We start from the raw sequence: 27,566 nt of genomic DNA, 5'->3' as shown, positions 1-27,566 counted from the left end.
AGGGGCTTTTGTGGCTTTTGTGGCATTTGTGGCGGACTTTCGAGTCAGTGTGCTTGTGTGTGGCGGTCTTTTTAGACATTGTGTGGCCTTTGTGGTGGGCTTTTAACCAATTGTGTGGCCTTGGTGGCGGGCTTTTAGCCAATTGTTGGCTTTTGTGGCAGGCTGTTTAGCCAGAGTGTCCTTGTGACGGTCCTTCGGGACGGATGGTCTTTGTGTCGGTCCTTCGGGACAGATGGTCTTTGTGACTGTCCTTCGGGACAGATGGTCTTTGTGACGGTCCTTCGGGACGGATGGTCTTTGTGACGGTCCTTCGGGACAGATGGTCTTCGTGACGGTCCTTCGGGATGGATGGTCTTTGTGACGGTCCTTCGGGACAGATGGTCTTTATGACGGTCCTTCGGGACAGATGGTCTTTGTGACGGTCCTTCGGGACGAGTGGCCTTGGTGGCGGTCCTCTTTAGGACATTTGTTTGGCCTTGGTGGCGGTCCTCGTTAGGAAATTTTGTTGGCCTTTGTGGCGGTCCTTGTGGCGTGTATATGATCCTTGTGTGGTCATGGGGTATCTCGGTGAGGGGATATGTGGTTGGTAGGACATTGAGATTTTTTTACACGAGCCACGGGGAAGGAAACCTGGATAGGGATAGGACTCAGACGTGTTCAGAATCGTTTGCTCGCGACTCTTGGGGGACTTAGGTTCTCCTAGTACTGCCATATTCAGAGACTTTGTGGCTCGGGAGTATGGTTGGTATATCGACTTCGGATGACGATCCGAGGGCGCGCTGTAGGGTGGCAACCCGAGAGACGAGTTTGGACTTTTCCTTATATGTTATGGCATGTGGGCTTAGGCCCGATGAGGAGCCAACATTTGGCATGCAGACTTATGTCTGATGAGGAGCCAATAAAAACTCAAGGTTTAGGCCTATGAGTAAAGGAAAGTCCAAAAAGTCAAGAGCAAATGACGCCTGGAGCGTGAGTTTATCGCCTAGAGGTGACCTTCTGTAGATCGGTCGGAAGAGTGCGGGCCGTGGAGACGGTTGCACGGGAGTCCTTGGCTGATGGATGTTCGAGATTCGAGGACGAATCTAGATTGGTGGGGGAGAATTGTAACACCCGCGAACCGGAATCCCGGTTTAGGGTGTGCATCGATCGATGCAGTGGTAGCATCGGTCGATGCTGGCTCAATTCTCTGCGTTTTGACTTAAGTCAAACGCTGCGTTTTGGGGAAAAAGAGAAAAGAAAAACCCTTAGGGTCGTGTCTTTTGTCTCATTAGACGTGGGTGGCCGTTTTTGAGAGAAAATAGAAGGGAGAAAGAGTTCTTGAAAGTTCTTGGTGTTTTCTTGGAGATTTGGGGCGTTCCTGTAGAGATCTGTAGCTAGGATCATTGTAGGAGCTTCCTGGGAGCGTGTTCTTGATTGTTTAAGGTTTGGTTTCTCCTGTGGTAAAGGTAAGTGCATGACCATGGCTTATCTAAGCTAGAGAACTCATTAATCTTCTTGTTGTGTGTTGTTAGACGTATTAGGATGTTGCTATGGACGTTAGGAAGCTTTCTTGTGGCTTGGGATCGAGTTTTGTGGTTGTAGGAACGAAGATCCGGCAAGAAATTTCAGGGATATCACGGTGCTCGACGTTGCGTCGATCGATGCATACCTTGCACCAGTCGATGCAAGTGCGAGGACGGCGCGTAAACTCTAGAGTTTTCATGTTACGTCGAGCATGCGTTGGTCGATGCAGACTGGGTATCGGTCGATGCAAGTTACACTTGCATCGGTCGATGCAGACTGGGTATCGGTCGATGCAAGTTACACTTGCATCGGTCGATGCAGCTTCTGTGTCGATCGATGCTTCCCCATTTGGCATCGGTCGATGCATGTGTGGCGTCGGTCGATGCTAAGTCCTGGTTTGTTATTCGTTGTTTGTTGATTGTTGTGTGATGGTTATTGATACTCTATTGCTTGTGTGTATAGCCCAGTAGATGGGAGGATTGCCTTACTGAGTGTTTATAAAATACTCATGCATTGCAATATGTGTTTGTGGTGCAGGTAAAGGCAAAATGTGATCGTGGAATCCAGGCAATGAAAAGGAGAATGTTCTAGGGACTCGGTTTTATGTTGTCTGACATGGTTAGGCTGTTAGTGTTGATGTCATGATTATTGGTTGTTATTGGTTTATTATTTGGTTATTGATTGGTATTGGTTTTCCGCTGTTGGTTGTGATTGTGGTTAGGTGGCTAGTGGGTATGGGACCACTAGTTGTATTTTATTATTATATTATATTATATATTTATTATTTATTATTATTAAAAAAAAAAGTCGGTCGTTTCAGAAATAGATTTTTTTTTTAGTAAAAACATGGTTATGATTAGAAATATACTAGGGAGGTACCCGCGCTTAAAGCGCGGTATTAAGATTTTAATAACAACTGTTTTTTAACTTTATGATATGTTGCTTTTATGACTTAATATGTAATAATTGACATATTTAAATATAGTGTTTTATCTTTTGAAAAAGTTTTAAATGTTTTATTGGATTGTCAAGAAGTTTTTGTATTTGCATATATACAGAAATGTTATTTTACCAAATATAAATAATATTCTCAATGTGAAATATTAATTGAGTCTTTAAAATAAACTACTAAACTAAAACAGATATTGAAATTCAATAAGTAAATTCCAAATTTTAAAAGCGTAAGCAATTTCCAATAGTTCAAAATTATATATTATAATGTATGATCTCAGTTACAAAATAAAGATGAGAGTAATGCAAAATTGGATTTCAAGTAGCGGTTAATACAAACATACTAAATTTTATAGACATTCTAAAAGAAAAAATCAAAGGCCAACGCCCCATTCTTTACACTTGAGTGCCCTAGCTTTCACCTTGTTGCTTGATCACATGGTTTATGTAATAACGTTTAGCAAATCCAGACCTGTAAATATATAAAGTGTTTTAAGAAATTTTACTTTAACATCATACATAACTTGATTTAATAAACATAATTACATCTTACATAGCCTGATGATGCTCCAGTCCTTCAAACTCTGGTTTTATGAAGATCTTCGAAGAGGCCAAAGTGTTTTCAAGACATGGTGCACCTATAGACATTTAGAATTTAAAGTGAATATATTGCACCTTATGATGATTATATCAGAACTAATTAGTGTTACATACCTTCATATTCTCTCACCCTCATAAACCGCATTACACATAACACATGTTCGGATTTGTATATGAGATGGCACTTGTTTGATTGCCATATGGTCATGAATTGAGAAGCGTAGTTGTCTTTGAGATGACACTTTACAGTCTCACACCTACGTGTTTATCAAATCAATAAAAATCTTAACAGAGACAACTTTAAAATGTAACTGTCCTAAAGGTAGAATAAATATTTTTTACCTGGCATTGAACAATATGAGAACAACTTCATTACTATCAATGATACTCGCAGGCCTCCTTTTATCTTTGAAACAACCCTTCCTGTTTTTTTTTTTAATACCTTAATTTACTAGTGGTCCCATACCCACTAACATCCCAACATCAATCAATAACCGCGGATAATCAAATAAAACAAATTCCATTAAACCAAAAGAATTCCAACATTCAAATCCAATAACCAATAACATCAATCAAATAAAGAGATAACCAACAACTAACATCCTACAATGTTCCTTTGACTTAATCTAGCAACCTAACAACAGCTAGACCACAATCAATCAAGTCTCTAGAACACCCCTTCATCATCGCCTTGATTCCACGATCACACTTTGCCTTTACCTGCACATCACAAACAACAATTGAGATGCGTAAGTATTATCATAAATACTTAGTGAGGCCGTCCTCCCATCTACTGGGTTATACACACAAGCATATGAGACTCCCAAGTCAACAAACAACAACAACACAATCAACATATCAAACCAGGAAAATAAGACTCGGCAGGTACTAGTGTCGACCGATGCTCAATCGGTGTCGACCGATGCTACAGGAACTGGTGTCGACCGATGCCGGAATGGTGACGATCGATGCTACTCGAGACGGTGCCGATCGATGCTCCACAAAAGTGGTATCGATCGACGCCTCTTCTGCAGTCACGATCTGCGCGAAACTCAGCGACGAACTCCGATCTCAATCAACACAGATTCGACTCCAAACACGTCTAATCATCTCGGAATTCACTAGAAATCACAAATACAATGTACCCAAGCAAGCAAACACCACAAATAACAAGGAATCACACAAAACAAGGGAGATCTCATGCTTAGATCAACCATGGTCAAGCACTCACCTCAAGAACAAGAAGTTTGGATTGAGAAACGTGGAAAACAACACCTCCAGAAGCTTCCCCTTCGATTCCAGCAACAGCTAACACTCCTACAGCCTCAGATCTCTCCAAAATCACCAAGAACAAGCCCAGAAATCCCAGAAAAGTTTTTCTCTCTTTTCTCTCTTTCTTTTCCTCTCAAAAACGGCGAGAACCACAAATAATACGACCTAGGGTCATTTTTCCCCTTTTACACACGATTAGGGTTTTAAATCAAACCAAACCGAACCAATTCGGTAATTAAATCAAACCCGACCAAACCGGAAAACATGGTGTCGATCGATGCCACCAAGGGTGTCGATCGACACCCACACCAAAAATACACAAATTGGTTCGCGGGCGTTACAATTCTCCCCCACCAATATGGATTCGTCCCCGAATCCCGCAATACCGTCCATCTGCCAAGGACCTCCGTGCCACCGTCATCACAGCCCGCACGTCCCCAGACCGGACTAAACACCATCAGTCAAGGTTTCCCGTGCCACTGTCGCAACAGCCCGCACACCTCCGACTGACCCTCGAGGTCTCCCTCTAGCCAATATACTCGCATCATAACACTATCTGCTCACAACTCAGTGCTTCCCCCGTCCGTGGTCGCAACCAACGAATCATGCCGGCTCGCTATCAGGCCAACCGCCTTAAGCTACGACATCCAGGAAGTCACCCACACCCACTCCCCCCGCTCTCGGGTCGCAACCCTCGAGACATACCGGCTCACTGCCGAGCCTCGGCTCACAGCTACGGTATCCAGGGAGCCTCACATATCCCGCTCTTGGGTCGTCACCCTCAAGCGCGCTCTCGGATCGTCATCCGAAGCAACATACCACTCCCACTCTCTGGCCACAAAGTCCATCGAGCTATCGGTATCACGTGAGTTGGGCCCACACGGCCTAGAGCAAAAACAAACACTGATGCCAACGAGTATCTCCCGGCTAGATCTACCTCACATTTCCACAAAACATTCCCATTTTAGAAACTTCCTATTTATGGAAACCTTCCTTTTGTGGAAACTTTCTATTTATGGTAACTTTCCAAAACTAGAAACCCGAGCTATTTCTCTTTTTCCCATGACAACAACAGTCAAACATAAAGAAAAATACTCATCTTATTAATCTCAAAATGTCATAATCGTTACAAACTCAACGAAAATACATCAGGAAACAAAAATACAACAACTGGAGCCAACAACCCGCATCCCGAGCACCACCTCATCTTGATACTTAGTCGCACAACCAACCACCCCTAAGCGACCAAATATCAAGAGAGATGGGCTGGAATACTCCGTACCCGCTCCAGCCACGGACTACAACTCGGACCCGGCTAGACAAGCTCAAGCGGTCTGCTTCTCAAACCACTTCTTAAACCTTGCCTTCATCCTCGCCTCGGGCTCCCAAGTCTGCTCCTCTACTCCGTCACAGTCCCACAGGACTCTCATCAAAGGAATCTTCTTCTTCCGAAGTTCCTTGACTCTCCTCTCGAGCACCCTCACTGGTCTCGCCTCTAAAGTCATGTTAGGCTGAAGATCCTCAGGAATCTTAGCCAACAACTGATCACCCTCGTGAAGACACTTCCTCAGCATCGACACATGAAATACCTTGTGGAACGCACGCATAACCTCAGGCAACTCCAGCCTATATGCCACTGGTCCCACCCGCTCAACCACTCTGAACGGACCCATGTACCTCGGACTCAACTTAGTCTCTGTCAAAGACCTGTTCGGACCCCGCAACATGGCCATCTTGAGGTACACTCTATCACCAACCTGAAACTCAAGATCCTTTCTCCTCTTATCAGCATAGCTCTTCTGCCGATCCTGAGCCTCCTTCATGTTCAGCCTCAAAACCCGAATCTTCTCCGAGGTCTCCTGAACAAAATCTGCACCAAATATGCTCCTCTCCCCCACCTGAGTCCAACATAAAGGTGTACGACACGGCCTCCCATACAGGGCCTCATAAGGAGCCATCCCAATACTAGCCTGGTAGCTGTTGTTATAAGCAAACTCCACCAAACTCAAGTGATCTGCCCAATGACCACCCCAATCCAGCACACACATCCTCAATAAATCCTCCAAAATCTGGATCGTCCTCTCTGACTGACCGTCCGTCTGAGGATGGTAGGCTGTACTCATATGCACCTTCGTGCCCATCTCTGCCTGAAACGCCCTCCAGAACACCGAAGTGAACTTGGAATCTCTATCAGACACAATACTAGCAGGTACACCATGCAATCTGACTATCTCCCTCACATACTTCTTGGCCAAAACCGCTGCTCCATCAGTTTTCTTGATGGCCAGAAAATGTGCAGACTTAGTCAAACGGTCCACAATGACCCAAATAGCATCAAACGTCCTCGACACAGGTAAACCTACCACGAAGTCCATCGTGATCAAATCCCACTTCCACTCTGGAATGGGTAAACTCTGTAACAAACCACCAGGAACCTGGTGCTCCGCCTTCACCAGCTGGCAAGTATCACACTTCGCCACCCAGTCTGCTACGTCCTTCTTCATCCCGACCCAGTGATAATACCGCTTGAGATCACGGTACATCTTGGTCGCTCCTGGATGAATAGAGAACTTGCTCGAATGAGCCTCTCTCAGTATTTCCTGCCTCAAATCCTCACCCTTGGGCACACAGATCCGACCATGCACAAGGATAGTACCATTAGCAGAAACCTGATACTCAGCACCCGCAGCCTTAGAGGCATTCACCAGCCCCTCATCACTCTCCTGAGCTAACCTCACTCTGCTCAACAAATCTGCTCTATCAACTGCCTCCAAACCCAAAGGTTCTTGTGAGATAGCACACAAACTCAATGCACTAATCTCACCTACCAACACCTCCATATCCTGCTCCTGAGCCGAAGCCACCCGCTTCCGACTCAAGGCATCTGCAACCAGATTAGCTTTACCAGGATGGTAAGCTATGTCCAAATCATAATCCGCTACTAACTCCATCCAACGCCTCTGCCTCAAATTCAGCTCAGGCTGAGTAAAAATATACTTCAGACTCTTGTGATCTGTAAATACCTGTACCTTCCCACCATACAGATAGGATCTCCAAATCTTAAGAGCAAAGATCACTGCTGCCATCTCCAAATCATGAGTAGGGTAATTAGCTTCATGCTTCCGCAACTGCCGCGAAGCATAAGCTATAACCTTCCCCTGCTGCATAAGTACACAACCCAACCCCACTCTAGAAGCATCTGTATACACAACATAAGGCTCGTCCTGCTCAGGCAATGCTAACACCGGCGTGGTAGTCAACATCTGCTTGAGACTTGCAAAACTTGCCTCACACTCTGGTGACCACACAAACGGGACATCCTTCCCTGTAAGCTTAGTCATCGGCTGAGCCATACTCGCAAAACCCCGAACAAACCTCCTGTAGTAACCTGCTAACCCCAGGAAACTCCGAATCTCAGTGGCACTCTGCGGCCTCGGCCACTCCCTGATGGACTGAATCTTCTCTGGATCCACTGAAACTCCCTCAGCTGAAACAATATGACCCAAGAACCCCATCTCACGCTGCCAGAAACTGCACTTACTCAGCTTAGCAAACAACTTCTGCTCCCGCAGCTTCTCCAACACTGCTCTCAGATGTACTGCATGCTCCTCAGGACTCTTAGAATATACCAGGATGTCGTCGATGAAAATGATGACTGACACGTCCAGAAACTCCTGGAACACGCTGTTCATCAATCTCATAAACGCAGCTGGCGCGTTTGTCAACCCAAACGGCATCACCACAAACTCATAGTGCCCATATCTCGTCCTGAAGGCTGTCTTCCTCACATTTGTCTCATGAATAGGGATCTGATGATAACCTGAAGCCAAGTCGATCTTGGAGAACCAAGTAGCACCCCTCAACTGATCCAACAACTCATCAATCCTCGGGAGAGGGTACTTGTTCTTCACAGTAACTCGGTTCAAACCCCGGTAGTCAATACACAACCGAAAACTCCCATCCTTCTTCTTAACAAACAACACCGGAGCTCCCCACGGTGAACAACTAGGACGGATAAAACCCTTGCCCAACAAATCCTCCAGCTGCTTCTTCAGCTCTGCCATCTCTGCTGGAGCCATCCTGTAAGGAGCCTTGGATAACGGCATCGTCCCCGGTTCCAGCTCAATGGTAAAAGGATCCGACCGAGATGGTGGTAATCCCTGCAATGACTGGAATACATCCTCAAAGCCCTCCACAACCGGAATACCGCTAACCGTAGACTTCCCCACTGACTCTGGCATAGATATAGTAACCAGATAAGCCTCACGGCCCTTCTCGATCATCTTCCCTGCCTGAACGGCTGAGATCACGAGACTCCCCGAAGTCGGTCTAATACCCTGAAAAACCAACTTCCCTCCTGGACGCTCAAACTCCACTCTACCCCGATAGCAATCCAAATGCACCTTATACCGATGCAACCAATCCATACCAAGAATGACGTCATACAACTCCACTGGACTGATAAGCAAATCCGCTGGCCACGACTCTCCTGCGATCTGAATATCAACTCCTCCAGCTCGTCCAATAACCCTCAGAAACTTGCCTCCAGCAACTCTGACAACTCCTGAACGCTCTCCAGAATCCCCTCTGATCCCCGCACTCACGGCACACTCCGGAGTAATGAAGCTATGAGAAGCTCCAGAATCAAACATAACATGGGACTTAAACCCGCCCACCAACAAGGTCCCTACACAAATCTCATGTGTTGAGAACCTAACACTTGACCACAAGCAAAAACAAATATAATCTGAACTATTGAATTGACTAAGTTCGAATCTCAGAAGTTATACCTGTGATCGCTCCTGCACTAGTGCCACCGGGCTCCTGGGTCGAGTACACCTGAGTCGTCGGCTCAATCCAACCCACCGGTTGCACACCGTGCTGCACACCCTGCTGCACCCCTGGCTGAGCTCCAGCCTGCAACACTGCTACTGCCCTCTGCTGCAACTTGGGACAACGAGGCTTGATATGCCCCGTCTCTCTGCAGTAGTAACACACTCGAGTATCGGTCCGCGGCTCTGTCACCGCCCGCTGCTCTGTCACTGCCCGCTGCTCACCTCTCTGTGGACAGCTAGTCACCTTGTGGTCCCTACTACCACACCCAAAGCATCTCGCACCCCCGTGCCTCGACCTCTGCATAGCATCAAACTTCCGCTTCTGCCCTTGCGCAGGCTTGCCGCCCTTGCTAGGAACAGAAGACGGCTGAGACTGCTGAGACTGCTGTGGCTGCACTGAAGAACCGACCACAACCACCTGTGACCTCAAATCATCCTCTATCCCAGCTGCAACCTCAACCAACTCCGCTCTCGTAGCATAACTCCTCACTCTACACCGAGTCCTCAAATCATCCCGCAGAGCCAACAAAAACCTCCGCACCTGAGCCGCCTCTGGCTCCCATGCCCTGCCTGCATACCCTACAAGCCGACTGAACTCTGCATCCAGCTCCCGCACTGTACGGCTCCCCTGAGTAAGACCCAAGAACCGTGCCTCCATACGATCAAGAGCCTCCTGAGGAAAATACTTGGAGTTAAACTCCCCCACAAAATCTCCCCAAGACATACCCCTCTGCACCCTCCGTGCTGTCACCGACCTCCACCACACACGAGCATCTCCTGACAAGTAAAACACTGCCAGATCCACCCTGTACCGGTCGGGACACCTAAGCGAAAGGAAAATATCCTCCATCCGCTCTCTCCACTCATCCGCTACACTCGGATCGGTACTTCCTGAGAAATACCCTGCTCCCACATGCCGCAGCTGCTCCATCATCCGAACGTACTGAGCATCTACTACCTCGGCCCCCGGCTGCACACCTGCCTGCAAACCCGCTGCAGGCTGCACCACTGGAACCTGTCCACCACCCACTGGCGGCACTACTGGATCCTGCCCACCAACCACTGGCGGCACAACTGCTGGAAGTCGCTGCAAAGCCTGAGCTACCTGAGCTAGCAAGTCCATCAAGACATCCTCCCTGCCTGGAGCACCTCCCGCTGCAACCCCCACACCCGGGGCAACACCGTGACCGACACCGGGCCCATCCGCCCTGCCGTCACCCAAACCAGCCTGGTCTCCAGACACACTAGGATGAACCTGTGACTCCGCCACCTCCTCACTGGCCATGCTCTGGGTCACACTCACACTGGCCTCAGGAACCTGACCTCGTCCCCGACCCCGACCACGACCACGCCCACGACCACGACCGCGACCAACAGCATCCTCACCCCTAACCATCTGTATCATCCAAGAACAGAAGGCTAAGCAAACAATAATTCTAATACACAAGAAACACAACTCACCGTGGAATCACAATCAGGCTCGAAGAGGATGTTCTAGGACTTCATGCCACACACAATTGCCAATCACACAATCAATTATAGCATGTAATCCTAAACATCAACAGCAAAAGCACAATGAACCCTAGACCTAGAACCGTAAGGGCTCTGATACCAAATTGAAACAACCCTTCCCGTTTTTTTTTTTTAATACCTTAATTTACTAGTGGTCCCATACCCACTAACATCCCAACATCAATCAATAACCGCGAATAATCAAATAAAACAAATTCCATTAAACCAAAAGAATTCCAACATTCAAATCCAATAACCAATAACATCAATCAAATAAAGAGATAACCAACAACTAACATCCTACAATGTTCCTTTGACTTAATCTAGCAACCTAACAACAGCTAGACCACAATCAATCAAGTCTCTAGAACACCCCTTCATCATCGCCTTGATTCCACGATCACACTTTGCCTTTACCTGCACATCACAAACAACAATTGAGATGCGTAAGTATTATCATAAATACTTAGTGAGGCCGTCCTCCCATCTACTGGGTTATACACACAAGCATATGAGACTCCCAAGTCAACAAACAACAACAACACAATCAACATATCAAACCAGGAAAATAAGACTCGGCAGGTACTAGTGTCGACCGATGCTCAATCGGTGTCGACCGATGCTACAGGAACTGGTGTCGACCGATGCCGGAATGGTGACGATCGATGCTACTCGAGACGGTGCCGATCGATGCTCCACAAAAGTGGTATCGATCGACGCCTCTTCTGCAGTCACGATCTGCGCGAAACTCAGCGACGAACTCCGATCTCAATCAACACAGATTCGACTCCAAACACGTCTAATCATCTCGGAATTCACTAGAAATCACAAATACAATGTACCCAAGCAAGCAAACACCACAAATAACAAGGAATCACACAAAACAAGGGAGATCTCATGCTTAGATCAACCATGGTCAAGCACTCACCTCAAGAACAAGAAGTTTGGATTGAGAAACGTGGAAAACAACACCTCCAGAAGCTTCCCCTTCGATTCCAGCAACAGCTAACACTCCTACAGCCTCAGATCTCTCCAAAATCACCAAGAACAAGCCCAGAAATCCCAGAAAAGTTTTTCTCTCTTTTGTCTCTTTCTTTTCCTCTCAAAAACGGCGAGAACCACAAATAATACGACCTAGGGTCGTTTTTCCCCTTTTACACACGATTAGGGTTTTAAATCAAACCAAACCGAACCAATTCGGTAATTAAATCAAACCCGACCAAACCGGAAAACATGGTGTCGATCGATGCCACCAAGGGTGTCGATCGACACCCACACCAAAAATACACAAATTGGTTCGCGGGCGTTACAATCTTCCACATCCATTATACATCCACAAACATCTAATTTGGGAAAAAGACAGAATTTAGGTTTACAAAGTGTTGCTAATCAGTTTAAAAAGAAAAACAGTTTTAACACTTTAGGATATAGTGTTTTTTGTAAAAGATATTTTAAATTTTATGATAATCTAAATTTTTAATATTAAATAGTTGTCATTTTAAGATATAGTGTTTTATCTTTACCGAACACAAAAAAAGTTAATAATATTTTATTGGATTATCAAAAATTTGTATTGGAGACCATATACTTCAATTTGCATATATAAATTAGTGAACCTTTTTCACTTTCCATATATTAATAAAAGTGTTATCATAAAATATGAGTAAATTTTGTATTTAATACGTTAAAGTGTGCGGGCAAAGAACCTTTTTAATTCCATTATGTTAGTAATAAAATAGTTATATCGCATGTCATTTTAAATATGTATTTCTTGATTATATTTAATAATTTTTATTTAATTTATTCATATAGTAGCTATTATATAAATATTTTTTTAAAACTTTATGAAAGAATTATACTCAATATAAATTATTAGTCTTTAAAAGAAACAAACTGTAGTAAAAGTGTGAAACCCCATTAACAAATTGTAAAATTTAATATTTAATTGCTCCTTCAATATTTTTATAAGTCTAAGCAACTTCCCAAAAGATTAAGATTATAATTTGTTATCTCGGTTATAAAATTAAAATAAAGACAACCCATATTTGGATTTTAAGTAGCGGTTACTACAAACATTAAGAATTATAAGTAAACGTTCAAATACACATTAAAGATCTTTAAGCCTCCACTCCTTCTATTTGAGTCCCTGAACTCTCACTTTCATGCTCCATCACATAGTTTATGTGAAAACGTCCAGCAAATTTAGAACTGTAATTATAGAAAGTGTATTTAAAAATTTTACTCTAACATCATACACAACTTGATTTTAGTATTCATAACAACTTACAAAGCCTTGTGATGCAAGTCCTTGAAACTCTGGTTTTATAAAGATCCTGGAGGAGGCTAAGGTGTTTACAATACATGCTGCACTTAGAGACATTTACAATTTAAAGTTAATTTTGAGATTACCATTCGTTGATTATGTTAGATGTATGGTATGTACCTTCAAATTCTTTAACCTTCCAAAAGCGCAATACACAAAACACAGGTTTGGATTGATATGTAAGATGGCACCGTTTGATTCCAAAGAAGACATTTTTATGGCATGGCATTTTACAGATTCATTCCTACAGATTTAGCAACTTAATATAAATTCTAACATAAAAAAACTTTAAAATGTAAATATCTTTAAAGGTAAAATAAATGTGTTTACCTGCCATTCAATAGCGTGAAGACAACTTCAATACAATCACTGGCACTCTCATGTCTTATCATAACCGTTTCAAATATGTAAATTTTTAATAGTAATCGTTTTTTATTTTAATAAATAATTAAAAGGTGATGATTCCCATATTTATCACTTTAAATTTTTTATATCTATAATTATAAAGATAACAATCCATTTAAGTAAATATATATAACATTTATATATATTCATGAGATATGTTCATTTGCTTTTTCAAACAATAGTTATTTCCATCTCTATCATTTCAAGTTAGTAAATTTATATAAATCATAAGTTTTATCTTTGCGATTATGATTTTTACAAAATAAAGATATATAATAAAACTTGCTTACATCTTTATATGAATTTTCATACTCTGTAAACCGCATATGGTTATTATGTCTTACTTTTGGTTCAACTTTTGTATTGGTCTTGTTCTTTCAATCATATAGAATTATAACCAAGAAGCATGAAGTTAGGGGAGGTACGTCCTAGACAGCTTAAACTATTCACAGATCATAATGATGAATCAATCATGCACAGATCTTTATATTACTATATATTATACACCAAAATTAATGAAAATTCATATCACTATGCACTTGCTGAAACACATGGATGATCATATCATGATATTCATGGGTATTGAGTCTGAGATAACAAACCAGAAGCTCTTTGAGTTCTTCAAGGGTTGATAATACCATTCTCCATGATCATTTCAATCATTGAATCTCTAAAATCTTTCTAAGGATCGCTCGAGCATTTCACTACTGCAAAGCTTTTCGTTCTCCATTCCTCCATCTGCTGTTTCTATCAGAAACTCTTGCTCCCGTGCTCTCAGTTTAACTCTCCATTTTTCAGATGCTCTTGGTGAAAATACTCTAACTTTGTTGTTTTCTTTTGTTCCTAGTATGTTTAGCTCCCTTTTTAGGTACAGAGATTTTCTCTGTTGGTCAGCCTTCAGCTTCACTTCTCTTAGTTATACTTCATTGAGCTTTTGCCACTGAGGAGCCGATTTTGTTACAGTATGACCAAGATTCATAGAATCCTCTTTACTATAACTCCTTGTACCTATTTTCTCGCTGGTTTTTTCGCTTTGACCTCTACATCTTGTTCTGATCTCTTTGGCTTTTGTTCGAGAAGCCTTTGGTCACGTCTCTCACATCTCTGCTTATCTCTGTTCACCTGAATTCTTGGCGTCATGATCACAGTTCCTTTGTCTCTATCCATTGCCTCTACTTCCAGAAAGCCACACGTCTCTCTTTTGAAGTCTCTTACTTTCTTCCTAACACTGCTCATTATCTCTTCAAACTTTTCATTTGACTCCCTATCCGCTGATCTTGTTGCAGTGTTCTCCTTTTCTATTTGTACTCTCTGAAAGCTTTTTCTGCTCTCAATAATATCATTTCGACGTTTAGTAGAACTCAAGGAAGATTTTGTAGACATGGTCTGGCTAGCTTTATCATCTTGCTTCTTCTCTTTTGCAGGTTTCAAGTCAGAAGAACCGCTCAACTTTGAAAACCAAGAAACAGGAAGAGCACGAGACAACCCGGAAGAAGATGAAGAAGAAACATGTTTCTTCCTTCCCCATCTCATCATTCCAAACGATCGAAGAATCTGAAAAAGTTTGGTGCTGTCTTTGTTAACCGGGTTACTTAGGCTATAGACTATGAAGAGATGTATAAAAGTGAAGGGATGTATCTAGAGCTTACTGCTGTAATATTTTTAGGTCGTTGTCCTTTGTCTAACAGTACTAATTATCTAATCCAAACAAAATAGCTGATATCACATAAAGTTCTAATTCTCAATTTCGAACTGCAGAGGCACTTACATGGAAAAATGGCTAGTGCCTGAGACGGTAACATGCGGCTTTCAGAAGAAGTAACTCTTCTGCTGATCAGTCTCCATCTCATGTCAAGATCACTGATGGAATCTACATCAGTTCTCTCTCGCTTCATCTGTATTATTCCCAAAGAAGAATCTGAAAGCTTCTCCGCATAATTAAGAAGTAACTTTTGCAATTTGAAGTTGATCCTTGTACAGTCCAATATAGCAAACCAATTTCCTTAAGGTCCCTATCAGAAAATCATATACAAATTGGACAGACATAGATACAAAACGCAGTTACCACTTCAGGACAGAGTTGTAAAAGCAATATTAAGCAAAAACCACAATGACACATAAAGAGGAAGGATTAAGTCTCAGTCTTAATTTCCTTTTCCTTTCCCTTTCCCTCTGCCTCTTCCTTTCCCTTTCTTCTTATTTGAACCATTCCTATAACCATTGTATATTTCGTCATCATCAACTATGTAGTCATCATCAATTACTTTACACATATCCTCCAGCTCCTTGGTTTTGCTTCGCTCGACCTTCCTCTTCTCAACAAAACTAACTACTCCACAAAGAACAATGTCAGTGTTATCGTCTTGCATCAGCTCTTCAGCTAACTCAGCAAGAGTAACTTCAGTAGAATCAATCAGCTTCTCGAATTTCCTCGCATAGAGGATGGTTTAAGCCGTCTAAACCAAGGTAATTAGTGACCAATATCCTAAATGCTAGCCCTGTACAATAAGGATCCCAGCTTTATCTTCAAAGAGAGAAAAATTCATAATAATATACCTCTCCAAAAAACCACTACACAAATAGGAAAATAAAATACTAAACTCTGATTTTGGCCGACCCATATATAAGCCTCTTCTCTTGCAAAAGCTTCTTGGCAGATCTATACCATCCACCCAGATAACAAACCATTAGTCATTAAAACACTTGGGAGTTGGACTTCTGCTATTCATACTCGATAGAATAGCAGATTTAACCATTAGTCATTATAACAAACTATTATCAAATCAAAGAAAGTGTATTTAACAATATTCATACTCGATTGGGAGTTGGACTTCTGCTATTTCGGTAGTCCACTGTGTCGAGCTCTCTTCGAAACTACGCTTCTTAACCTGAGAAGGAAGGTATTTAGTAACAACATTCGTAATCCCTTGTACCACATAAAACAATAAACAACCAATGTGTTACATTAGGCAAAGCAACTTACTTTAAGATGATCAGGTATCTTATATAACTCATCTTCCACTCGCTTCAACTTATTCTCAACCTCCTCTGCATCATCAATATTTTTCCCCCTCTTCTTAGCCAATTCTTGTTCAATGTACTTTACCCTAAAGAATCAAAACAACCCTAAAAACACTTGTAAAGGCAGCTCACTCTAGAAAATTAGGTTAAATTTTTAAACGGAGAGAGATTTGCTTACATGTTGGGATCTTCAATAAAAAAAAAAACAGTCTCTTGAGAAAAAGTATCTTGCAACATAAGCTCCTCTTTCTCTTTATCTTTCGCTGCCGTTGAAGATAAAGCTGGGATCCCTAAATTTCTCTCTTTGCTTCTGCAAAAACTTCACCTCCTCCAACGCCAATCTGTAGATCAACCAAAGATCAAACCTTTTTAACAACCCATCAAACTAATTGAAGAAACTCGAACGATACAAAGCCGAGAAAAAATTAAACCCTAAAAGTGAATTTGAAGAGAATATCATTGTATCTATAGTTGTAAAAGACCTATCTTTTTAAGGTTTCTAGTAAGGAGGTTTATTGTGGTCGGATTTTTTTTCTGCAGAAGCCCATTAATTTTTAGATTAACGTTGATCTACAAAAAATCTAAGCCCATTAATTATAACAAATTCGTTTAGTGCATGATAGATTATGGTCATAGATTCTCCAATTAAACGTCTAAGAGAGTTTTTCCGGAAAATTTAGGGATTAATTTAGCAAATTCTAGTTTTGCAAATAACTTTTTATGCAATTAGATTATTTCTAAACTGATTTTTGATTTATTTTTAATGCGAAAATAGGTAAATTTACATCCAGGGGCAAAATATTTCAACATCAAGGGAAATTTCATTAATGGTAAAATGGTAAAATTTTGTTGAGATTGAATGTGGGACGTTTTCACTTCTTGTTTAATATAATTGATATCCTAATTAACTGTACGTGTCAACATGTTATATATATATGTGAACCAAAAAATATTATCTTAGATAAATTCATAAATATCATCATCCTACATAAAGTAAGTCAATACCAAAGCTATTTATTCATTCTCTAATCCATTAATGTGATAAGTTGGAGTTATAAATTAACTTCTCAATAGCAACACCTTAGCATCGTTTGCAAACGTTAGAACACTATTCAAATGAGGTTTATTAGTAAAGAAAATAATGTTGTGCTGTTGTGACCATTTTACAACATCGTCACAAAAACGCTGCTAAGTTATTCCTACAATTTAAAAACTAATCGGATTAATATTATGCTGCGGCAACTTTGTAACGAATTAATTGGAATATCTGTGACAATGTTGCTACGATGGGTTATAAACACTAATGTTAGTTTTCTTCCTTATTTTAAAAATAATAGCCATGATCTAACAAAAATAATAGCCATGACCTAGACATCTTAAAAGTGTTTCTAAGTCGACCCTCCCTAACTGACCACAAGTTAGTGACGATCAAAGTTGTCACAAAATAGCGACATATTTGCGATGATTCGTTACAAAGTCACTAAATCATTGCAAAAGTACCACTACGTTGCTACGTTTTACTCTTCCTCACTAAAATTCGTTGCAAAAAAACCCTTTAAAGAACAAATAATTATGATTTACAATAAACTCTCCATTAAAACAAGATAATATATATCTCTATTAACCCGGAAAACAAGATAAAGTTAATTAATTAAGTTAAATCCATGAAAACAAGATATGAGTAAGTAACATAACCTAATACTATGGCCTTCACACCAAAAAATATTCCTTACAAAGTCAAATTACTCAACCAAACCATGAAGATAGACTATATATATTGGACATGTTTTGCATCAATAATTTTTTTTGTCAGTAAGTGTGAATCCATTAGCAAAAATGATTAGAACATGTCTAATATAACTCTTGGTGGCTCACGCTGTGGTATCTTCAAAGTGTGGATTCACTGAAACATTTTTACACAAACCATGCGAAGTTTCAATAATTAACCTTTCGTAGCATTTAGCACCCCATGCAAGTTACCAAGAGTTTTGCAAAACAAAGAACAACGTTCTATCTTTCATCCTCCTAGAGGCAACAATGAGAAGGACATGCCTATGAATTTTGGAGTCTCTTGCTGATTTGCATAACAATAGAATTCCCTAAAATTACTCATTAATTCCCACATTATCAATAAAATTAGTTTGCATTAATGATTCAATTATCTAGCATAAATATTTATACTATTAAACAAGAAGTACTCATATCAAATGTCATTAGTTTTAAGATTATTTTAAAATCTCTCATTAAGGGAATGCAAATGTTAATTAAGTCTTAAAACTAATAAAATATTTTAAATAATTATTAGTTTTCATAAAAAATATTTCATTTTCTCTCTAATTAATTGTGGACGAAAATCAATAATTATTTTCTAAAAATTTTAACTAATCAAACATTAAAAACTACAAGGGAGTTACTGGTTCTATGATTTTAATAGATTTAGAAGTCCAAACAAAAATCATGTGTTATATAATCATTGATTTTAAAATAATTATCAAATTATGTGTTATTGGTTCTATAATTTATAAATACTTTTTACAATCTCATGTTGTTCATTTAATGATTTGTGTTTGGATTTCAAAATTCATATTATGTTTTCAATGGATTTGAAAGTAAAAATAGAATGATTCAAATCCAAGGATAAAATATGTTATTTCAAAATACATATATGTTTTGATTTTCATAATTGCAATTCAATATAGATTTAAAAATCATTCATCCAATAACAACGCCTACGATTTGATATTATACCATATGATTGTTTAAATTGTTATATTTAAAAGTTTTTTGTTAAGATTTTAAATTATGATTCTTCTATCATTTTACTTTGTTTTCATTTACAAATTATGTTGAATTATCATATATTATCTATGATTAATAAATATGTAGATTTTTTTTCTTTTTTTGCATATGTCATGATTTGAATTTCAAAAAACAAAGATATGTTAATCAATCTCTGAGGGTTTGCCACACACACAAAAAAATCAATCTTTGAAGGAAAAAAATGTGTGTTAATTTAATATATCATTGGGAAAAAAAGCAATCAGAACGTTGTGTGGTGTCATATTCACTCGTTGGACAGGCAAATCAGCACAACCTGTTCGCGGGGAGAGAGAGCGGTTAACTATGAACAAATCAAGACTTACAAACTCTTATTGGTCATGCTCCACACATGTGTACATCCCAAATATGTAATTAATTTGTTTCTAATATGCTCATCACCACATAGAAATTTTTTTACATATATAGTACTGTAAAAAGAAAACATGGATACTCAAGATTCAAGAACAAGCATGTAACAGAACAAATTATAGAGTGCAGTGATTTCTTTCTTTAAGAAATTACAATTTTGAAAAAATAATAAATCGAATCCAGTATATAAATCTGGAATGATCACCGTGTATGCTAAAATCTAAGTATTTATACAATTAAGCAGGTGTAGTGTAATTTATATTTGGTGATCCGGTTTTTATATAAGATGAACAGTTTATGTTGGAAACGGCAAACCCTCTATTCATAACTTCATATCATCAGACTGTGATATGTATAACCCATCAAATTTATAAGATGAATAATAGTTCAAATATCAAAAAGGAACATTGGCAAGAGTAACTAAACAAAAACCAAAATTTAATAACTGACTGCCCTAATCATAAACTTAATAAATTCTCTATACAATATACAATATATACCATATAAACCTATTATACCCATCTCAACTACCATCATACTCATCCCTACAACCACCAACCACACCCTCCTCTACTTCCTAACAACCACCTCCTACCACCATCACACCATTTCCAGCCGCCGGACCACCGCCAGAAAATCGTTGGAGTACTGCCAGAGTTCTGTCGGACCACCGCTGGGAACCGCCGGGCCATGGCCGGTAACCGTCGTACCACCAGTAACAGTCGTACCATCGCCGAAAAGCTGCCAGAGTACCATCCGACCACTGTCGGAAAACCAACGGACCACCGTCCACCACCATCGCTGTCCACCCTTATCCTTAAACCATAAAACCCAAAATTGTAATTTACCCTACCTTTGATCTTAATTTTCTAATTTTTTCAAATAGATAATTATATAAACCACCACTGTTCTTCTTCTTTTTTTTTAAGTGTGCGGTCAACTTAACTTCCATCACACTGTTCAAGGTAGAACCATATCAAATTAAAGCAATTGGTTTGTTGATGATACTTGATAGTTGATACGCACCGTATAGTGGTGAAGGTTGTTTGGGGGGTTTTAATTGGGTTTGATCCATACAATGCCTGGCCCATATTTTCTTTCGAAAGAAATTGCTACTGAGTGGGCCGACACGGCCAACGAGTATATCATTCATTCATTAATTTTGGTATACGTGCGTGTATCATCGTCTCTCTCTCTCTCTCTCTAGTTGGTGGAATTCCCAAATCTCTCACAAATCGTATTCAAGGATATTTTCTAGGGTTTGTTCGTTTCTGCGGCGACGATGATATATAACTACCATGATAAGCTGCGATGTGATGGTGAAACGAGCTTCAGCGTCGGTTGACGACAAGCTTAACTTGTTGCCGATGAAAAAGCAGAAGCTGGACGAGGGATACTTTGAAAGCGAATTCGAAACCGAAACCGAGAGCGAGAGCGAAGGCGAAGTAGAAGACGGGATGGATTACAGAGGGTTAGAAGACGTGGAAGAAACGGAACCGGAGTGGGATGTGGACAGCTTTGATGGTCGGGAATACGAATCAGATGCAGAGATTCGTGACAGCTTTGCTAACGAAAATGATTACATGGAATACCGCGAAGAAAGGATCCAGGCTCTGGAGGATAGGGTACGTAATTTCAATGCCATCGTTTCTTCCTAAACAAACTAGTAGCTATATCTCTGTCTGCCTTCAATTTCCTTAAAAAAGTCTTCTTTTTTTTGGTAGGGGTTTTTACCAGATCCATTCAATTACATTGGCGCTATTCAGAATCTGGATGGACCAGCTTATGGAAACATGACTAATAGGGAGTACTTGGCGGGTCTTGCTTCCATGTGCGTTAAGAAACTCAACGAGGTTAAGGTCAGCTAGTACTCCGATTAGAATAAAGCTTTGTTTTTTTCTCTTCTTCAGAAAATAAATATAAGATTGGATCATTTTCTTTTTTTTCTTGCTTACTTGAAGGGAAAGACTGTGGAATTTGATAGTATTGTGAGAGCCACTAGAAATGCTGGAGGAGCTAGTTGGACAATCTCGTTTATGGCTCGAGAGTATCCGAGTGGGCCTCTCCTGGAGTATCAGGCTAAGGCCATGAATTTCGTTGGACAATCTCGAGATCCTGTTCCCATTCTCTGCAGACCTGCCCCTATAAAACCCTTCATCTAAGAAGACTTACATAGGTAAGTATATATATGTTAAGTCATCTGCTCGGTGGGAGCGAATGTAGTTTTGGAAGGTTCTCTTGTTTTGAAATTTCTAATATTTTCAAGCTTAATTGCAGATGGTTATGTTGATGTTTTGGCTACCAGAAGAGCGAGGCTTCCAGCTATAGTTAAAGCTACGAGTTGGATCTGGGTGGAATTTGGTTTATCTCATTGTTTGCTGTGTAAGACCATCATTAGTGGAGTAACCTTCCATGGTTACTCTCATCTTAAATAATTATATAATTAATACTAAATTAATTAAAGCAACTCTAAGAGTAACCATGCAAAATCACTCATTTACTAGAGAACCCCATTGATGGGTCTCTAGCATTTAAATAATAAATTTTTAATTTATGTTGATTAATTATCAAATTTTAATTATCTAAAATGATAAAACAATTATTTAAATATTTTACATTACATAAAATAGAAAACAATTAAATTTTACAAATCTAAAACAAGACTGAACCAAATCTCAAATGTTACATAAAATAGAAAACAATAAAATTTAAGAAAATATAATTGTTGTACAAATCTCAAATGTTACAAACCAAAGCAAAACCACTTGGTTATATGACTTAGTTATGATGAACACTAAAACAAGACTGAACCAAAAGACAAAAAAAATATTAGTTGGAGATATAACAGGAAGACCAATAGATCATTCTCCTTTAGTGAATGATCTTTCACGAACTTGTTCCACCCACAATGATCTTTCACGAACTTGTCCCATCCACAACGAAAACCCGCTGCTTCAATTGCCTCTCCTATCTCGACTTGATAGAGTTGTTCACAAACCAAATCAAAGTAATCCAATGCTTCTCCACCTTCTCTGCAACCAACAACATTTTCAACATTCGAGTAAGAATACAAGAAGAAGAAGTTATCATAACTAAGAAATGACAATCTCTGTGGAAAAAGATCAATTACTTTCTCCGTTTCAATATAGCATCAAAGATCCCTTTCTCCGTTTCTACAGTCCCAAAGCCAACAAAACCATTCTCACATACATCACCAAACTACACTCTTCTCAACTATATAATAGAATCCATGACACAATTGCAGTAGTTTGAGCTAAAAAAAGAGCTTAATTTGCAGTGGTAGATAGGTAGCAACTCATATATAAGGAGACAGAACCCTGCAACAATCTGAAGCTGGAATAGACAATTTGCGTAACAGAACCATGTATGATTGAAGACAAAGTAAGACTCCATTGTCTCTTTAAGTGATTCAGCTTTTGGAGATTCTCCCGTCCATAGCATTCCCACTAGCATTATTAACCCCAACCAAGCAAAGCACAAATTGATAAGAAGAAATCATAACAGAGAAATCAAGAAAATTATAACAGTAAAATTCAAGTTTTTTATAAAACCTATGGTGGCTTGTCTAGAGGTGATCAGACATCCGAAACCCGTATATGTTCCAATCAAATTCAATTGAACATCAAACTAATCTCATAATCTAATAAGTCAAATCGACACAAAAATTTAACCATTCTAACAATCAATCGGATTAAAACGATTCCCTAACAATTAAAGACCCGAGGCTAATTACAAAAACATGCAATCAATCAGAAATGAGAAACGAACCTTCTCCCTCCGATTAGTTGTGATTTGGACCTCGCCGTTAGCTTCAGGGCACCACCAGAAACAGCCGCCGTCGTTGTCCCACCATATAGCAACCTCCACCGACAAACGAACCGTCGCATCTAACGATTTCGCCGATCTGGATGCCATCGCCTCCGGGTAAACAACCAACCATAAGATCTAAGTCGGAAAAATCATAGGATTCGACGTGAATCCACTGATTTTCCTGATTTCAGAACAGGTTTCGATTGTTCTCTCGCCGTTTCGATCGCCAGAGAAGAGAGAGAGAATGTCGAGAGGAAAGAAGAAGAAAATGGCGAAGAAAAAAAAAACGCTTTTATATTTAAAAAACAACCTATGAGAAACCGCCACGTAGCGTTCTTAAGGTGTTTCTTCTGATCCTTCCCACAGAAGCGATTCTCTTGTGTTTAGATTATTATTGGGTTTTTTATTAACAAATTGGGACCCAATTTAAAGAGTAACCCATATAGCACTTACCAGTAATCATGCTCTAATGTGACCTAAACCTGTAACTTAATAAGTTGTGCGATATAATTATGAAGTTTTATAGTTAATGAATTATGTTTCTTTATTATATGTATAGTTTAAGAGTGGAGAGCTATACCTTCATATAATATACTGTCATTTGTCACTATAATATTGGTTGTTGATTAGCAACATTGGTGTGATAGACGGCATTTTCAATTCCATTTGGAGAATCAAGAGTTTGTTATTGAAACCAGTTTCAACATGAGCATCACTGCAAATGTGTTCCAAAAAGACACTACTTGATTTAAGAAAGGGAAATATGGCCAGACATAGTCTATTGTCTTTAATCAAACTGTAGTATACGTACGTATATGTGTTAGCTTATATTTAATCAAAGTAAATAATTCTATAAAATATTGAGTTTTTACTTTTTACGTGTAACTAGGTCGGTACCCGCGCTATGCCGCGGGATTGTTTCTCATTTTATTTTTTTATTTATTTTTTAAAATTTTTTTTTTTTGTTTTCTGAAAAACTAATTTTTGTATGTTATTTGTAATAAAAAAATCATTATTAATACTCCTTTTGTCCCTAAAAATTGATGTTTATAAGCATTTACACATTTTAAGAAAACAATGATTACTGAGTTTAAATATATTTTTTCTTTGACTAAAGAGATATTATTTAATTCTAAACCAATAACAATTCAAAATTTTAAATATTTTCAATGATTACTTCTTAAAGTTTACAAAACATCAATCTTTGTGGAACAAAAAATATCCAAAAACATCAATTTTTGTGGGACAGAAGGAGTATAGTTTATGACAATGATCGTTGCTAATATTGTTGTTTTCAGTTTTTTTTTTTTAATTTTGTGCCTGCATATTTTTGTTTATTATCATCACTTTCAAAACCATTAAATGTGTCTTACCAAATTAAACATTTCATTATGTAAACATCGACTATATAAAATTTTGATTATTATAATCAGCTATCAAAATAGAATTCATGCATCGCAATTATAGAATTATTTATATATCTTTTTATACCCAACCGGATCAATTCAATTTAACTTAATGTATAATTTTATATTTATACATTAATTTCGTCTAAACTGTATTAAACATAGACTTTGTATTTGTTTCTACAATATATTTTATGAAAAATACTTTGTATCTACTTTGTCAAATCATCGATACAAGAGTACAAGACCAAGTTCGAACATCAAAGTTTCAAGAACATAAACCTTATGCTTCCAAGTATTATGAAAAGCTTTTTAATCTTTCTTAATGAAAAAAATATATATATACTGTTGAATCCTGAAACTGGTTCTGAAACACAAACTTAAACTCTCACCCAAACCTGAAATAGAAACTTAAAACTTGAACTAGAGTTAAAACTCAAAACTGATATTCAAATCCAAGAAGTACTAAACTGAAAACAGAAATTACCTAATAGGCCATTCTTGAACACAAATGAGGAAGATAAAAACCGCAAAAGAAAAGGAAGCATGTAGAAAGGTACCTGAGCAAAATATATATAACCACTTCATTACAAATCAGAACCTCTCATGTTGTATGTTAATAACATTAAACCAATTCACGATAATTGTATTACACTATTCTTATTCCTACAGAGCTGAAAGCTCTTTATTCTAGAGGCAGAGAAATGATCAAATAGCCAAAGAGATTCAAGCTTCAAGATAACAATAGAAAATCTAAAACCTGCAAACCCATCTTTCTGACTGATGATGCTTCAAAAGACCAACTAAAATCAACAACAGCCAAAGGAACAATGTTGCAATGGTTTCTTGAAGGTGTTGCACGTATTCACAAGTTGTTAATGTTACCAATTCTCCCCTTGAGACATAAAGAACAGTATTTTAGCTAGAATAATAGACTGAATTGTTTGCATTTGCATATAAAACACCTTTTGCCTAATGTATCCATTGATAGGGCAATGTTGAGTTTAGGGATGTCCACCAACGTTTCTCAATTTGATGTCACCACAAGCTCAGGTCATTCCTTCTTCTCCACCTATTCAACAGTCTGAGAACACCACTGATACACATAAGGAAAAACATAACAGAAGAATCCTCTTGGTGGTCTTCCTGTATTTGATTTTAATCTTACCAAAGAGCATAACAACTCAAGCAACGAGAACCTCCGGGACACCAAGCCTTCCGCGTCAATGGTTGTATGTATCTCAAGAACCTGACAGATGAAATCAACACCCACGTAGACTCAAGTTCACCATATATATAGCTCTTGCTAGCACAATTTGAAATCATCAAACACTAAGTTCAATTCTAAATTTCTAACTTGGCTTGTTAGCAGTAGTCAGTAGTTGTTAGCTTTCACGAACAACTCCGAGATTGAGAAGACATAATAAGAGGAACGGGGTTTGACACTAATGATTCAAGCTAGGAGTCGTTTCAAAGTGAGAGTCGTTAGCAGATCGAGCATCGTCCACTTTACTGTTTGATTTGGAGACTAACAAAGCCGAAGATGAAGAACCTTCCATCGCCTCTTCGGGTCGCCCGCAAACCCGCAGTTCGCGATGGGAATGACCGCGTAACCCGCAGACTAAATGGATAGAGTCCGCGAGACCGCAAAAGTTTGGGTTTCAAAAGCAAGGCCTATACCCAACCCGTTATACTACTTATTGGGCTATGCGCGCGGGTTAAATTGAATGACGTGGAAGAAATAAATCTTAGGTGTATTAATTGAAATGTTTTAATTGGTTACTGATTTTAAATGATGTGTCAAGACATACTTCAATATTGAAGCTGATGTGTCAGATGAGAAGAGCAACGCATCCTTCTTTTATTGTATTGACTAGGTAAATATCCGCGCTACGACGTGGGATAGATTTCTAAGCTTATTTTATTTGACGCAAGTAAGATTAGTTAAATTTTTAAATGTTTTTAAAATTTAATATTTTGCATTTGCTCATTTTAGTAATTTTACTTATACTCATATTTTTAGATTGAAAAAATCCATTCATATATTTTTAATTCCAAAATCCATTTTTAGAGATTTCAACATCTAAATGACAAAATTCCAACCAGGTTCATTACTTATAAGAAATTTAAGTCTATGATATAGTAACAATAAGTTGTCTATATAATTTATCGATAAGTTATTTTCTAACAAAAGTTTATATATATAGCAAGCTATACCAGAAAATAATTATTGACTGTGAAATAACACTCTATATATATCAAGTTAAACAGACTTTAAAAAATGTCGATAAGTTAGTTTGTGACAAACTTGTATACCAAATTTTCAAATATAAACCTTGGCTAGGTTGCAGAGAAGTTATTAATTTTATTTTTAATTTTTTGAAGCTTTGCTAATCCAAAAAAACCTTTTAAGTACCACAATCAAACACAAATAAATCATAAAAAGACTTTTTTACCTTCATATCAAAAATTTAAATGACGAAATTGTATATACATGAATTATTTTGACTCAACGCTATTTACTAAATAACAAAAGAGAACACAAATTTACCTTCTTAATGAAGTCCTCAATGTTAGTGTTCCACTCATGGAATCAGGTTTATGATACTTCGTTCTCCACCGCGTCAGTACTAATATTCACACCTTCATCTTCCTTCTCTTATGTATACAGAGACTTTGACTTAACACAAACCCCATTTTTTTCTTCGAAAACTATTC

The 27,566-nt window shown here is 38.9% G+C and overlaps 3 protein-coding genes, 2 long non-coding RNA genes and 1 pseudogene across 6 annotated transcripts; 1 reads left to right on the top strand and 5 right to left on the bottom strand.

Annotated features, from left to right (window-relative positions):
• Nucleotides 1-5,532: 5,532 nt before the first annotated feature.
• LOC147918572 (uncharacterized) lies at nucleotides 5,533-13,388 on the bottom strand. The gene is made up of 7 exons (XM_087503589.1): nucleotides 13,327-13,388; nucleotides 13,117-13,240; nucleotides 9,117-10,143; nucleotides 7,032-9,013; nucleotides 6,912-6,915; nucleotides 6,523-6,877; nucleotides 5,533-6,156 (listed from the first exon to the last, which is right to left on the bottom strand). Exons 1-7 carry the CDS (start codon nucleotides 13,386-13,388, stop codon nucleotides 5,652-5,654), a joined length of 4,059 nt encoding a protein of 1,352 aa, XP_087359715.1. The 3' UTR covers nucleotides 5,533-5,651.
• A 465-nt stretch (nucleotides 13,389-13,853) lies between these two features.
• Nucleotides 13,854-15,307, bottom strand: LOC104769997 (transcription repressor OFP5 pseudogene; annotated as a pseudogene). Its single transcript, XR_015593500.1, has 2 exons — nucleotides 15,170-15,307; nucleotides 13,854-14,955 (listed from the first exon to the last, which is right to left on the bottom strand). The product of XR_015593500.1 is annotated as a transcription repressor OFP5 pseudogene (transcript).
• An 81-nt stretch (nucleotides 15,308-15,388) lies between these two features.
• LOC104769998 (protein COP1 SUPPRESSOR 2-like) lies at nucleotides 15,389-16,883 on the bottom strand. The gene is made up of 4 exons (XM_087505915.1): nucleotides 16,601-16,883; nucleotides 16,385-16,508; nucleotides 16,216-16,289; nucleotides 15,389-16,060 (listed from the first exon to the last, which is right to left on the bottom strand). Exons 1-4 carry the CDS (start codon nucleotides 16,657-16,659, stop codon nucleotides 15,997-15,999), a joined length of 321 nt encoding a protein of 106 aa, XP_087362041.1. The 5' UTR covers nucleotides 16,660-16,883; the 3' UTR covers nucleotides 15,389-15,996.
• A 3,697-nt stretch (nucleotides 16,884-20,580) lies between these two features.
• Nucleotides 20,581-22,078, top strand: LOC104770002 (uncharacterized). Its single transcript, XM_087505914.1, has 4 exons — nucleotides 20,581-21,236; nucleotides 21,336-21,470; nucleotides 21,573-21,787; nucleotides 21,889-22,078. The coding sequence occupies exons 1-3, from the start codon at nucleotides 20,910-20,912 to the stop codon at nucleotides 21,771-21,773; spliced, it is 663 nt and encodes a 220-aa protein (XP_087362040.1). The 5' UTR covers nucleotides 20,581-20,909; the 3' UTR covers nucleotides 21,774-21,787; nucleotides 21,889-22,078.
• Nucleotides 22,079-22,293: 215 nt separating this feature from the next.
• Nucleotides 22,294-23,749, bottom strand: LOC147918571 (uncharacterized). The gene is made up of 3 exons (XR_015593501.1): nucleotides 23,401-23,749; nucleotides 22,742-23,078; nucleotides 22,294-22,643 (listed from the first exon to the last, which is right to left on the bottom strand). It is a non-coding gene; the product is annotated as an uncharacterized LOC147918571 (long non-coding RNA).
• Nucleotides 23,750-25,457: 1,708 nt separating this feature from the next.
• On the bottom strand, nucleotides 25,458-26,366 carry LOC147918570 (uncharacterized). The gene is made up of 3 exons (XR_015592066.1): nucleotides 26,206-26,366; nucleotides 26,017-26,097; nucleotides 25,458-25,932 (listed from the first exon to the last, which is right to left on the bottom strand). It is a non-coding gene; the product is annotated as an uncharacterized LOC147918570 (long non-coding RNA).
• Nucleotides 26,367-27,566: the final 1,200 nt, after the last annotated feature.

Source organism: Camelina sativa, chromosome 20 (assembly GCF_030686135.1).
Source record: "Camelina sativa cultivar CO46 ecotype springtype chromosome 20, ASM3068613v1".
In the NCBI taxonomy this organism is placed as follows: Eukaryota; Viridiplantae; Streptophyta; class Magnoliopsida; order Brassicales; family Brassicaceae; genus Camelina; species Camelina sativa.
The sequence above is the reverse complement of the archived record's forward strand: the minus strand, read 5'-3'. Positions and strand labels throughout refer to the sequence as shown.

Bases quoted from the DNA above. Each gene is read 5' to 3' on its own strand.
- LOC147918572 (XM_087503589.1), bottom strand. From the start codon at position 13,388: ATGATAAGACATGAGAGTGCCAGTGATTGTATTGAAGTTGTCTTCACG. The intron at 13,241-13,326 runs GTAAACACATTT...CTAAATCTGTAG, and splicing joins TTCACGCTATTGAATGGCAG to GAATGAATCTGTAAAATGCC. The intron at 9,014-9,116 runs GTATAACTTCTG...AGATTTGTGTAG, and splicing joins TAGTGCAGGAGCGATCACAG to GGACCTTGTTGGTGGGCGGG.
- LOC104769998 (XM_087505915.1), bottom strand. From the start codon at position 16,659: ATGTTGCAAGATACTTTTTCTCAAGAGACTGTTTTTTTTTTTATTGAA. The intron at 16,509-16,600 runs GTAAGCAAATCT...TTGATTCTTTAG, and splicing joins TTTATTGAAGATCCCAACAT to GGTAAAGTACATTGAACAAG. The intron at 16,061-16,215 runs GTATGAATATTG...TGGATGGTATAG, and splicing joins GAAGTCCAACTCCCAATCGA to ATCTGCCAAGAAGCTTTTGC.
- LOC104770002 (XM_087505914.1), top strand. From the start codon at position 20,910: ATGATAAGCTGCGATGTGATGGTGAAACGAGCTTCAGCGTCGGTTGAC. The intron at 21,237-21,335 runs GTACGTAATTTC...TTTTTTTGGTAG, and splicing joins TCCAGGCTCTGGAGGATAGG to GGGTTTTTACCAGATCCATT. The intron at 21,471-21,572 runs GTCAGCTAGTAC...GCTTACTTGAAG, and splicing joins AGAAACTCAACGAGGTTAAG to GGAAAGACTGTGGAATTTGA.